At 35.4% G+C, this 13,296-nt stretch overlaps 2 protein-coding genes across 2 annotated transcripts; both read right to left on the bottom strand.

The window, feature by feature from the left end:
• Positions 1-958: 958 nt before the first annotated feature.
• Positions 959-4,881, bottom strand: LOC133844554 (probable G-protein coupled receptor Mth-like 8). Its single transcript, XM_062278609.1, has 6 exons — positions 4,060-4,881; positions 3,847-4,003; positions 1,967-2,158; positions 1,694-1,912; positions 1,268-1,631; positions 959-1,214 (listed from the first exon to the last, which is right to left on the bottom strand). The coding sequence occupies exons 1-6, from the start codon at positions 4,582-4,584 to the stop codon at positions 1,169-1,171; spliced, it is 1,503 nt and encodes a 500-aa protein (XP_062134593.1). The 5' UTR covers positions 4,585-4,881; the 3' UTR covers positions 959-1,168.
• Positions 4,882-6,966: 2,085 nt separating this feature from the next.
• On the bottom strand, positions 6,967-11,870 carry LOC133843261 (probable G-protein coupled receptor Mth-like 9). Its single transcript, XM_062276719.1, has 7 exons — positions 10,656-11,870; positions 10,402-10,593; positions 10,106-10,339; positions 8,695-8,851; positions 8,429-8,632; positions 7,696-7,775; positions 6,967-7,615 (listed from the first exon to the last, which is right to left on the bottom strand). The coding sequence occupies exons 1-7, from the start codon at positions 11,353-11,355 to the stop codon at positions 7,581-7,583; spliced, it is 1,602 nt and encodes a 533-aa protein (XP_062132703.1). The 5' UTR covers positions 11,356-11,870; the 3' UTR covers positions 6,967-7,580.
• Positions 11,871-13,296: the final 1,426 nt, after the last annotated feature.

Genomic DNA, 13,296 nt, shown 5'->3' with positions numbered 1-13,296 from the left:
GTTAGCTAGTTGCTCTGGCCAGCGGCAGTTTGCTTTTGTTGTGTAAATTACGTTATGTATTGTGTATACTTTTTGGGGTTTGCTCTCGGCATGCTAAACTCGATACGATTTGTTGTATTTGTTTTTGTGGGAGGAATTCCCACCGCCCCCTTCCCCCCGGTCTGACCACCGAATGAACACTTTAAACATGCTTAATTTATCCTGCACTGATTCTGTTATCCTGTTGAAATCTGTTGAATGCTAACCACGAACTGCTCTCGCAGTTGTCATTCTATTTTAGGAACAGCTAATTGTTTGTTCCCTCCTCTTTGTGTTTGTGTGTGTGTGTGTTACGTATACGCCATGTAATTCGAGCATCTGCAATTAAAGCTCTACTTTGTGTGGAGTGCATTTTTGATTGCATCTGCTATAGATACGTTTTTGTCTACGGCTTTAAGAGACAGAGAGAGAGCTACTTACAAGGACTTAGTCGTGATAAGCTGCTGTGGACAGTTTTTAGTCCTTTTTTAATTAAGTTGCTTTGGTTCTTTGAAGCTGATTTCAGTTAAATTATCCTAATGAAGCAAATATAGTTTAAATAATGAGTTTAATGAGGGACTTAATGATCTACGATTATGAAATAATTTTAAGTTTATTAAGAACATTTTCCATAAATTAATAACTTAATTTGAGTGTGGTTATTTTACATCTTTAATAATTTAAACCCTACAAAAAAAATATAAAACACTTTTTAAAATTTGTATTCATATTTTGATCTCAACAACATTAAATTAAAATATCTTTTATAGTTTATAACCTTAAAAAAATGTAGCACACTTTTTAACAGTTTTTTTTATTCATGTTTTGTTTTCAAAAAAATGTTCAACATTTATAATAATTTAAAACCTTACAAAAATAAATGTACAACAATTAATTTTTAAAAAATTGTTTATTCATTTTTTTTTTTTTCAAAACAATATTCAACATTAAATTAAAATACATCTTCATAATTTCCGTTAGTTTCAAAAAAAAGCTTTTCAGTCAATGCAAAAGCTGCAATAGGTTCAAGTCTCCGCTAGAGTCACTTTGGTTAGCTGCTGTTAAAAGGTGTTTGTCACGACTAATTGCTCGCTCTACACTGCGAACAGTTGCTCTAAAACTGTGCAGCGGCAACAAAACTGCGCTGACATCAATAAATGTACATGTGCACAGAGTTTTCACCGGTGTCCTCATCGCTATGAGAAGAAAGTTTTAGTAAAATATTAAATTCCATTAATTTAAAACTCACTTATTATCCTCAATGCGTCGCAGAAAGTTTTGTATCTGTTGATTTTTGCCAACAAGCGCATAAAGCGCAGCAAAGCCATGAAAAGCGGTGCAGAGACAAACCGCATAGTTCAAATGAGATCTCTCTTCACGATAATAGTTCACAGCAAAGGAGCAGATGTAAATGAACCAAATGAGCGCAGTGTAGGAAAAGAATTTCCAAAAGGACTTCAAACGATTTCGCTCCAAGGACTCAAAGCTCTTCTCTGAATCAATATCGGGCTCTTCGCTGATGCGAATCAAAGTGAGAATATAAAAGAAGCAGCTGATGGCACAGGCAATGAAAATGGGAGCAAAGAAATAGATCATCACAGTCCAGTTGCGAGCTAAGGGGAAGAAAGGAAATACTTATGAGGAAAGTGAAAGGGAAGGTGCTTTAAATACTCACGATCGAACCAACAAGTATCGCCTCCAAGAACTAACTTAGCGCCATGATAACTGAAACCCACATAGAAGGACCAGCCAATGGCGATGATAACAATTGGTATCAAGATCAGCCAAAACATGAGTTTAGTCAACACCACACCATGGAAGCTCAGATACAATTTGAACGAGATGAAGCTCAGTATGTAAAAGGATAAAACCAGGAAGAGCAACGCGAAGCTGGCTAAACATCAAAGTTGCATCATTGATCAATCATTTATAACGGAAATGAACTTACGTATGATGCGACAAGCGGCCGATGACAGATTTGCGGGATCGTGGAGCGTGAGATGTGCCAAAAGCGCATAGCCAAAGATAACACAGATCATATAGGCTTTGACAGCAACGCCGTAGAAACTATTGCGCATATCCGAGCACGTCAGATGCACCATCAGCACGATGAACATCGAGATAATGCAGATCAAGAGACCTGAAAGAGAAGTAAGGAGGAACCATGATGAAAGCTAGAGATGTTAGAAAGATATTGCGAATGAAATTGAATTTATTTTATACATATGATGAGAGATTCAAAAAAGTTTAGAAGAAGAGTATATTTCAGATCTTGGAATACAGTTATTTTTCTCTAGAAAAGCAAAAGATTTTCAAATTACGCACATTTTATAAGATCGGAAATTTTGTTTGAACAGTATGAGGACTGAGAGATGCTCTAAACTTTTTTTGTGGAGAGCTGCATCAACTTAATTTATTTTGCTCCATTTTAATTTACATGTATATTTTTATATACAAATGCAAGAGGAGGGAAAGGAGATAGTAAGTAGTTATCATACTTATATACTTATAAATGTAAAATATTCGATGACTGAAAGATGACCTTATATTTGACGGCTTATTTAAAAAACTTATTTATAACTACATGAAGACTCATTTGCAAGTTTTGTTGTCGAGAGTTGAAAGCAATTACTGATTGCCTGACTCTCCTAATTATTTTCTATTATATTATAAATTTAATTTTTTCTTCAATTGTATTAAAACTTTTGTAGAGCAAAATATGAGTTGAAAATTATATAAACATTTTGAATATGTTTCCATAACATAAATTTTACAATAATGATTTACAAAAAAAACTTTCGTTTTTTCAAAATTATTAAATATTCTATTGATGGCAGTTCTCCTGAAATAAAAAAATTGTTCATTTCATTTTTTTTCCTTTATCACTATAACTATAGAAAAATACTTCAGTATAAAATTGAACTATTATCAACTCTGTATTTAAAAATAATGTTTGTCTCTTGAAAACTAATATAAAAAAACTATAACTCATACTATTAAAAAGTTTGAATTTAAAATTAAACAATTTTCAATTCTGTGTTTTCTATAATTTTAAAATACTTGTAAATATACAAGTTCTAATATTTTGTATACTGGTTTCAATATAATTAAAAAAGTTTTAGTTCAAAATTTCGCAATTATCAATTCTGTGTATACAAAAATGTTCAAATAAACCTGTTGAATTGTTGGAATTGGAAATGAAGACCCTTAAACAATCGGATCCATCCCTTCAAAGAATCAAAATTATTTATTTATCCAATAAGCTGCATGAAGACAGCATGCTTATGTTTTCTTTAATTCTATCGAATTCCAATAGCAAACCATAAATCGTGGCTGATAATGAGCTGCCACTCGAGAATCGATTGATCGAATCGATACGAATTATTTTTATTAGCAATCTCTGTCTATTTTGGATCTCTCTTCGCGAATCGCACATTTCAAGAAGTAAGTAAGAAATCTAGCGTCGAGTGGGTTCGACTGTGAAATACCCGCTACCCATTTTTAATCAAAGCAAATATACTAAATTAATATACCATAAAAATACTACAACATTTGCCAGATTGTATATTTAGTATATTGATATGGTACTACGTTTAAAATATACCATATATCTCTTATAGTCTCTGAGATCTAGCTGTTCATACGGACAGACGGACAGACAGACAGACGGACATAGCTAAATCGTCTCGGCTATTGACGCTGATAAAGAATATATATATTTTATGGAGTCGGAGATGCCTCCTTATGCCTGTTACATATATTTCCTGCTGGCACAAAATAATAATACCTTTCTACCCTATAGGTAGCGGGTATAATTAGCGTACTCACATATAGCATAAGTCCATTCGCGTACTCCGAGCACAAAATGTAGTTTCTCGGGCTCACAGGCAAGAGGCTGCCAGCTCCAGCTGCTGTTGTCGAAGTGGAGCGGGGTGAAGCAATAGTGTTTGGTGAAATGATGCTCGCGATGAGTGATGGAACCGTTCTAGGAATGAATATTTTAATTCAGACTGAACTGTTCAACTCTCAAATCAAGTATACCTCATGTAGTGTCCAGTGGAGATACTCCGAGTCCTTGGTCACCGCTCGCATGTGATCGCAAGGAGATTCCACATGAACGGAGAACCAAGTGCCCAGTTCCTGGTGCAATTGAGTGCCATTCTGCAGCTGTACAGTCATGTGACTATGGCCAGGCACCTCGGGGTGATCCACACAGCGACGCGTCTCCAGCTGATAGAATTGCCCCGCAGGACAACAGAAGCGGACACAAGGACGCAGTCGGCAGACGCAGGCACGCAAATGTCGCACAGCAGGAACTCGAATTCCATTCTCGATGACAAAGTCGTAGGGTGTCACCAGTTCACGGGGTATCACCGTCCAATTGTGTAGATACGATCCATTCATGTTGCTCCCCATGCTGTAGCTGCCCGTGATATTCACGGTGTCGATGAAGGCGCACGGATAGCGCCCCTCTTCGTGGTAGGCGCCACACGTGCCACGCTGAGTCAACAGCCAGAAGAAGGCGCAAAGCAAAAAGCGACGCAACTGCGTCGTGGCCACAAACATACTTGCTTGCCGTCCCACTCCCCTTTTCACTACTCCTTCAGCAGCCTTTTCACCCACCACACTCACTAACACACACTCTCTCACATTTACCGCGCTTTTGTTTATGTTTATGCCAATTTATGCGTGTTTATCTCGAATTATCGAATACCAAATAGCGAAATGGTGAAAGAATCCTAATGCACTGTCTCGATGACGTCGAATCTGCGACTAAATTACACAAAAGCGAATCGATGTGAATCGGTTTAGATCTGTTCCCATCCGCACCTGGCACAGGTTCAACTCGAACTGGACGTTTGGCTGCTCTGCCAGCAACCTAAAATCAAATCAAAATGGAATAAATGTCTGACTGGACACACACCCACAATGCTATTATAGAGCGCAACACATTAGCGATTTCTCGCCTATTTGTTTACAACAACAACAGCATAAACATCAAGCAGAAGACCAACTGAAACTGAGCATACAACATCAACATTATCGTGACACACTGACTCACTGAATGCTCTACTATTGAAGAAAGATTGGGATATAAAAGGATAACAATTAGTTTACAATACTTATGGTATTCACAATTAATTCTTTGAATCTTTAATGACCTAAACTTCTTAGTTATAAATACTGCATGCAGCGGCTCTTTGAAGATTGAATAAAGATTTTTAAAAAGTATTTTACAACATGATAACATTTGTTTGTCTGGTTCTAAAAAGACTCTTAAAAAATGTGAAGCTATAACAATTTATGACATACTATCCTTTTCTCCCTCTACTCAACATAAACACCATTTGATTTCTACAATGTTGTATTAACATAAAATAATATAAATCGTTCAATCGCTTTCAGTAACTCTCATCATCTTTATCATATATTGACAAGGTTCTCAAACTTTAATTTAACTTTCTAACAAGAAATTTATTTTCTTGATTCTATAAGATTTCTCTCTAATTCCAAAAATATTTTTAAGTAATAGACACATGAATATTCTGTAACTGTCGTCAGTCTAAGTTCTTTTAAGTTTTCATATCTATCTTACAAGAAATTACTTTCCTTTGATGCCAGAACTCAATTTAATCGTTATCAACAATACTTTAATGTAATACGCTTTAAAAACTATTTGATAATTCCCTAAAATCATTGTTAAACTTACTATATATATTAAGAGTTTATTTTTCTATTATTATGACTTCCCTCAAATTATTGTTAAACTTGTGAATCAAACGTTTCTTTAATTTTTGCTTTCAAACAACCTTTTTATAATAAATATAAACTTCTTTAAGTTCCCCAAATGATTTCTTAATTTACAAAACTTTATTTACCCTTATAGAGTATTCATCATTCGCCTAAGCTTAAATTTTCAGGGAGCGGGAGCACATAATTTCCCATAGAGAACCATAATAATAAGACACAGTTCAAAGAGCGCAGAGCACAAAAGAATGGAGAATGTTGAGTAGTGAGGTCGTCAATTGGACTAAACGGAGACGGACAATTGCGTCATTAGAAGCGCATTTGTTGCGTGCCACTTGACTGGCGACTTGGCGCCTCCATTTAGCAGGTGAAACAGGTAAACTGAGTAAAGCAAGCAACCAACAACAACTAACCCGACCCAGACACGCGACCTGCGACCTCCCACCTGTTTAGGCCAATACGCTTTTTGTTGGCCTTTTGTTCAGTGTTTGGCTACCATTTGTGTCCTTTGGCTGGAACTTGACTCTGAATTTTGGGGGCTGGTCAGCTGTTAGTGAATGGGTTATTCAGTTAAGGAAATAATTCATGCCATAACCGAGACTGTTTGCGGTTTGTTGTTGTTGCTTTATAAAAAGGGTTAAACCATATTGAAGGGCGCTAAAGTGTTGAATGGAAAATAAGACCGGTGAATGGGCAGCAAAAGCGGGACTAGCAGATACCCTGTAAACAGAAATCAGGAAATTAATTAAAAGTTAAGTTTAATTACCTTACTTTAGTTGTATTAAGACAGTAAAGTAATTTTCCAGCTTTTTTTGTGGGATCGTAATGAAAATATTGGAAAAGGAAACTAAAATCTGTCCGAACCTAATCAAATTTTCAGGATATAAAGATAAAATATAGTCTTATAAAAAATCAACTTCATAGTTATAAATAAAATTCAACATTATACATTCATTCAATTTTTTTGCAGTAAAACTTTGATTTTCACTATCGGATCCTAATGAAATTTTCAGGATACAAAGAAAAAACACAGATTTATAAAAAAAAATTGTAAAATTCAATATAAGACAATGTTTTTTGTAGTAACAGTTTTATTTTTATTATCCGATCATAATAAAATTTTCAGGATACAAAGTGAAAATACAATTCTATAAAAAAAATCAACATCGGTTAAAATTCAAACGTATTTTATTAAAAAAAAATAAGTAAAATAAAGTTCAGTATTTATATCGTAAAAATATTGCTTTCTTTCCAAAATTGTGCATACCCTTTAATATCTACACAACAGCTAAGAGCTAACTTAATAGAGTTGTTAATGAAAATAATAAAGGGTTAGCTCGAGTTGAGGTCAAAATGGTTGGTGTACAAATTGTGATTAACATTTCAGTTGAATTAAGTATTTATTTGGCTTGTGAACTGCGCTTTGTGTTCAGCATTTTCGAATACAACATGCAAAATGCAGAATGCCAAATTGCAATTGCAACTGCATTCATTGTCTACTATATATAGAGATATATGAATTGATTTAATATTCATTTCATCGACATTTATTGAATATTTCATTGTTAAGTCTGAATGTGTTTATATTTACTGTAGCTGGAATTCTGTTGATGGATACGGAACTTAAGGAATAATTTCGAGAACGAAACTGTTTGTTTAATCATTAGATTAGGTAATGTAATATAACAAGTCTTAAAATATTGCTTAATATATATTGAATACATCATATCGTAAGATAATTGCAAACATTGAGCATGATTCAAAACACGACATGAATCATTCAGTTTGAGGCAGTTGTTTGTTTATGTGTCATTTTAAAGTGATGTCACCGTCGGTCGATAAGGCGAATCTATAATTAGCATAAACAATTTCGAATACAATTAGCACAAGTTAAAATACATTGACCATGAATTCTCTCCCCTCACTTACCTGGATTCTTCAGATCGCCCTTCTCATCGAATTTGTAAACACGCGCATTTATAATGCTCAAATCGGTTTGACTGGATTCGCTGCAAGTGGAGATTAGATTGATTGAATTATAAAGCAATTACAAGTAAGAAAGCTACACCCTACTGAGAGCAAAACATTGTTCAAATATATCAAATCAATATACGAAAAAAGCACTAAACTAGAGCGAATTAAGATACGCTGTATCATTCTGCCTGTTGCATACCAAATAAATATGCCGAAATGAACTAGAATATCCCAAAGTTTATACCATATCAATATACCTAAAAATACTAAATTGAAATAAATATATACCAAAATATTAAACATGCATGAATATACCGAACTACGTATTTAGTCTATTGATATACTATTACTTTACACCAAGTAAATATACACAAAATACTAAAATATCATAAAATATATACCGTATTGATATACCGATATACCGAATACTAAATAAAAAATACTAATTTGAAATAAATATATAGTAAAATATTAAATTATACCAAAAATACGTATTTATTATATCGATATTCTATTACTTTACAATGTCTTGTTCTGCCTGCTGCATACCAAAACAATATATCAAAATAATATTGAAATATACCAAATTCCATATTTAGTATATTAATATACTATTGCTTTAAGCTGTTTCATTCTGTCTAGATTTTCTGTAGTCACAAAGTTATAATACCCTTCTATAAAAACTTACACATTGATGGACCACCAAGTCTTGACGTGCATATTCTTGCCCAGCAGCAGTATGAAGCCAGCTATGGCCAGCACCAGAATACAGATGCCACTCCAGAAATCGATGATAAAGAAATGCTCCCTGACTCGAGCCAAGATATAGACGATCATCTCACGCAGCCAAACAGCAAAGACGCCAACCAAATAACCAGTGAAGGCGTAGAAACTAAGGAAGATGTAAAAAAAAAATAAAGATTTTGTTTCTTGATCTTGCTTTCTATAACTTACTGAATCTTCATGATGCGCAGTTGGACTCCCTCAAGATATAGTGTGTCAGGGTCCAACTCGAAGGTCGCTGAGTACGTCTGGAAACAGCAGTAAAGACTGAAGATCAGCAGCAGCAAAATGGGCACATAATAATAGATCAATATGCCCCAGAGACGCACTGAAAAAAAGGAAGAGATGAAGAATAAGTAAGGTATAAATAAAGTATAGTTCTGACTATACAAGAATTTTATATATAAATAAATGACATTTTTTAAAAATGATATAACGTATCATTCTAACAAAACTTAAAATTTTATTTTATACAAGTCAAATAATTGAAAAATAAATTAAATTTGTATATCAAACACGTGAAACCAATGGACAAATAACTATGTAGTTGATTGTGAAATATTTATATTGTAAATCTGTGGAATATTAGCAAATATTAGCTCAGCAAATTATTAATATAAATAAATGATTTTATACTCGTGATCACCATACTAATTATTAAATTTAAATAAACACAATTCAAATAATTAAAAAAAAGACAAAATTTGTACATTAAAACGTATAAAAAACAAAAATATAAACCTATTGAATATTTAAGGAAAAAATGAATATAAGACTTTCTGAAAATTCTTTCGAAGGCTTAGATAATTAAGAATATTTACAATTACACTATGTACTACACAATTTGCAAAAAAATATCATTTAAGTATATTCAATTCACATGATTTAAAAATAAATGAAATTCCAACATCGAAAGTGAGGAGCAAAATAAATAATTTCTCAGTTGAGACATCTAAAGAAACATGCTAATTAATTGTATATCTAAATATCGATATATCATAACAAACAATAAGAAAAAACGTCAAAGATCAAAAGATAAAAACCTGAACGCATAATAAATTAAAATTTTGCGCAAAAAACAAATGAAATATGTTGCACATCAGCTTGTTGACGATTTAACAAAATGTTATACACATCATCAAATTAATTGTTGCTATATGAAGCCATAAATCGTTCAATAAAATGTCGAGCAAATAGTCACACGATCAACGCAATAAATTCATTAAACAAAATTCATAAGGTGGAAAAACACGATTTCTGATACAAAATCATCAGCTAAATTATGGCTAGAATATGAAATATAAATGCATGATCTTAAATGAAAATTAAATATATTATATGAACTTATATTAAAGTAAAACAGTTAGGTATTAATGAAACAGAGAAAAATATGATAGACAAAAAGCTACAATGTAAATCTTAATTTTGAGAACTTATCAAATTAAAAGAAATGCTTTAAATAAGATTGTAAATTTTTAAATATTCTTAAAGTAAGATTATAAAATTGATAAAAATTCTTGAAAAAAGATTTCAATCTTTAGCAATACATTATCGATATACAAATTAAAGTTTCAAAACTTACCATCGAACCAGCAATAATCCTCGCCAATACCGGGTTTGAAATGCTTTGGCAAATTAGAGTCCTGTGCAAAGGACACTGCAAACCTTAGAATAATCACGAAGACTATGGCTAAAAAGTAGACCAAAGTGCGAACCCAATTGCGCATTGATTTCTTGCGGAATTTGAGCATGAAATCAAAGCTGCAAATGGCCAAGTAGACAAAGGACAGCATAATAAAGAAGTAGGCCAAGAAACCTGCAAAGAAAAGCAACAAATCAGCACGAATAAAGAGGAGAAAAGTCAAACTCGAGACTCACCAACATTGCGACACGCTTCATGGGATAATTTCACGGGATTCTTTAAAGTTAAGTAGACTAGAAGCGAATAGCCCGCAATCACGGAGAGCAGATAGTAGATAATTAACTGGCCATAGTGACTTTTCCTTGCCGTATTAATGCAACCCAGCAGCGAGAGTATAAAAATGTTGATCAGTATAGCAATTATGCTGCCTGCAAAAATGGATCAAATTAGCAGAGAAACAAACCAATTTAATCTGGAATTCAAAGCTTACAGATGGCATAGATCCAAACGCGATAGCCACGCTGGAAACGTTCACAGTTTAGGGGAACCAACTCCCAGGCAGCTGGTTGATGCTCCAGCGAAGAGAAGCAATATTCATCCGTGCTCCACAATCGATCATCCCTCAACAAAGTGCCATTCTCAAAGAGATTCCACTGCCAGAAGGAATCGTGCTTCTTGTCCACAAACTTGTTGCGACATCCCAGCTGAGTGCGAACCACAAATTGATCGATGATCTTCACGTGACTGATGTTGCCAGCGGAGTCCGTTAACTCGACAAGTGTGCTCGGTGGTCTGGGCTGCAAAGGAGCTGTACAATTGCCACTCTTGGCATTGAAATGCTCTCCCAAGGGACAGCAGAAGGTGATGCAGGGTTTGATGAGGCAAATGCAACCACGCACATGCTTTGGGGCACGATATTCGACACCATCGATCACCTTGAAATTGTAGATGGCAACCAGGTGAGCAGGTATCACGATGCCTTCATGGGCATAGGAGCCATCTTGGAGACGCTGCGAGTCCGTTACGTTCACAGTGTCCGAAAAGGCGCAAGGGTATTTGGCAGGAACAGTTGAGCTGGTGTTGGTTTGTGTCTTCGCTGTTGTTCCTGCTGTTGTTGCTGTTTCTGTCACAGCAACAACTGTTCCTACTACGCTTATGGCGGCAATGATCCCCACGAGCGTCGCCCACATTTTGTTGCTCTTTTGCTAATTGCACAATTAAATACGCTACGCTTGTAAAAGGCGGGGGAGTTAAAGTTTTAGAGTAAGGTGTGGTAGGTAAATTCTTAGGACTGAAATCTTAATTCCAAGCGTGTGTGACGTCACAGTCCAAGGCGGCGTCAGCTTTATTAAATAGATAAACACTCGCACAAGTTGCGATCGTCTCAGATGCTCACAGTATTCTACACACACACTCACACACACTAACACGCACAGTCACCGCAAAGAACAACAATCAAATTCGACAGCGACAATGCGAAGCGGACGTTGACGCTGACGTCGCTGCCAGCGGCGACGCTGACGCAGAATACGCGCGAGTCGCGACGCGTCTAAAAACGGCTACGATTGCGACAACACTTAGTGAGGAGCAGAGCGGTGCGGTGGAGCACGCGAGGGGTAAAGCGAACTTTGCGATGCGTTGTTGGCTTTTCTTGCGGCATAAAGCGTCAACGCTCCATGCCGGCCAAGAATAAAAAACAGACTAACTGATTAGCCAGTCTGTCAGCAAAAGCAAAGCCCCAACAACCGGCACCACAGCCCTACACAATCACATAAAAAGAGAAATACAAACAGACAGACACACACACACACGCACACATGCACACAGTGTTCATACATCGCATATCCAATAGCCCAACCGATTTCGATTGTGTGTCGAATTGGAATCTCAGCCATCGGCATCAGCCATCGCAGCGCGAACCTCATTCAAAATTCATTCGCTCCGTTGTTGCTGTTGCTGCCATTGTTGGTAGTTAAACAGCAACAACAACAATAGCGTCAGCGACAGCTGCGGCGACCCGCGAGAATCAAATAAAAACAACAAACAGACAGCTCAGCTGGCTTTGCTGAACTTTAAGTTGTATGCGCAGTTCAGAGCTTTTATGCTCTCGCTCTCTCGCCCACAGCGAGTGCCAACACCTTGGTTGTGGGCTAGGCTAAAGTGGCGTGGCTTGGGAACAGAAAAGCGAAACAACTGTTCACTGTGCTGTTGCTGCTGATATTGAATGAAATGACTCACTTGAGCTGAATGAGTACAGTTAAAGTACCATTAAAATTAAATGACAAAATATTGAAAGTAAAAATTTAGTTATTATGAGTTGATGTGGAATCAATGAAATTTACGTCTAATATACAATTTTTTACTTCTGTTACAATAGGGAACAGTTGAATTTCATTTGTAAACAGAGGAACAGTTTTGCTGGTCTTGTGAAGAGTATAAATTAGGAACAGTTTTAATGCTTTGCCGGTTGTGTTGTGAGAAGAGTTGAAATTTTGAACAGTTTTAAACTTTTGCCGGTTGTGTGCAGACACGGTTGCCATTCCAAAAAAATGTTTTGTACCAAAATTTGGAGCAAAAATGTACCAAACATTTTTCACGAACGATTTTTTGTATTTCACAAATTGTGATTTACCAATTTACCAATTTTCCGCTATGTCCGCAATGTCCGCAATGTCCGCTATGTCCGCTATGTCCGCCATTGGTACATTTTTGCCTATGTACCTACGTGCCTATGTGTGCTTTGAAAATTTTGAAGGATATGCCCGAGATATTGCTTGTTTTCGAAAAAACGCCCTTGTTGTACCCTCAAAGTATGAAGAACAATTTTCAACTTTGGAAAGGATTTTGAAAATGAAGTTAGCATAAGTGAGCAATAACTTCAACTGTATGTTGTAGAGTCATCAATTCTTAATCCGTCAATAGTTGTCTTTTGTCAATTGGCGCAATTCGCATTTTTTTCAGATAACCTCACTTTTCTATGATAAATTTCTTGGGAATATAGTAAAATACTTGTAATACCAAAAACAGTAAAAGATCTTTTATGGTTTACTCGTAATATTAATTGCCAGCTAAAATGGAAAATTTGACAGACAGACAAGCGGACATAGCGGACATTGCGGACATAGCGGACA

Source organism: Drosophila sulfurigaster, chromosome 3 (assembly GCF_023558435.1).
Source record: "Drosophila sulfurigaster albostrigata strain 15112-1811.04 chromosome 3, ASM2355843v2, whole genome shotgun sequence".
In the NCBI taxonomy this organism is placed as follows: domain Eukaryota; kingdom Metazoa; phylum Arthropoda; class Insecta; order Diptera; family Drosophilidae; genus Drosophila; species Drosophila sulfurigaster.
The sequence above is the reverse complement of the archived record's forward strand: the minus strand, read 5'-3'. Positions and strand labels throughout refer to the sequence as shown.

Coding starts and splice junctions, on each gene's coding strand:
- LOC133844554 (XM_062278609.1), bottom strand. CDS start 4,584: ATGTTTGTGGCCACGACGCAGTTGCGTCGCTTTTTGCTTTGCGCCTTC. Junction 1,913..1,966: donor GGCCGCTTGTCGCATCATAC/GTAAGTTCATTT, acceptor TTTGATGTTTAG/CCAGCTTCGCGTTGCTCTTC. Junction 1,632..1,693: donor CGATACTTGTTGGTTCGATC/GTGAGTATTTAA, acceptor TCTTCCCCTTAG/CTCGCAACTGGACTGTGATG.
- LOC133843261 (XM_062276719.1), bottom strand. CDS start 11,355: ATGTGGGCGACGCTCGTGGGGATCATTGCCGCCATAAGCGTAGTAGGA. Junction 8,852..10,105: donor GGATTATTGCTGGTTCGATG/GTAAGTTTTGAA, acceptor CCTTTTTTTCAG/TGCGTCTCTGGGGCATATTG. Junction 7,616..7,695: donor GGGCGATCTGAAGAATCCAG/GTAAGTGAGGGG, acceptor TGCTAATTATAG/ATTCGCCTTATCGACCGACG.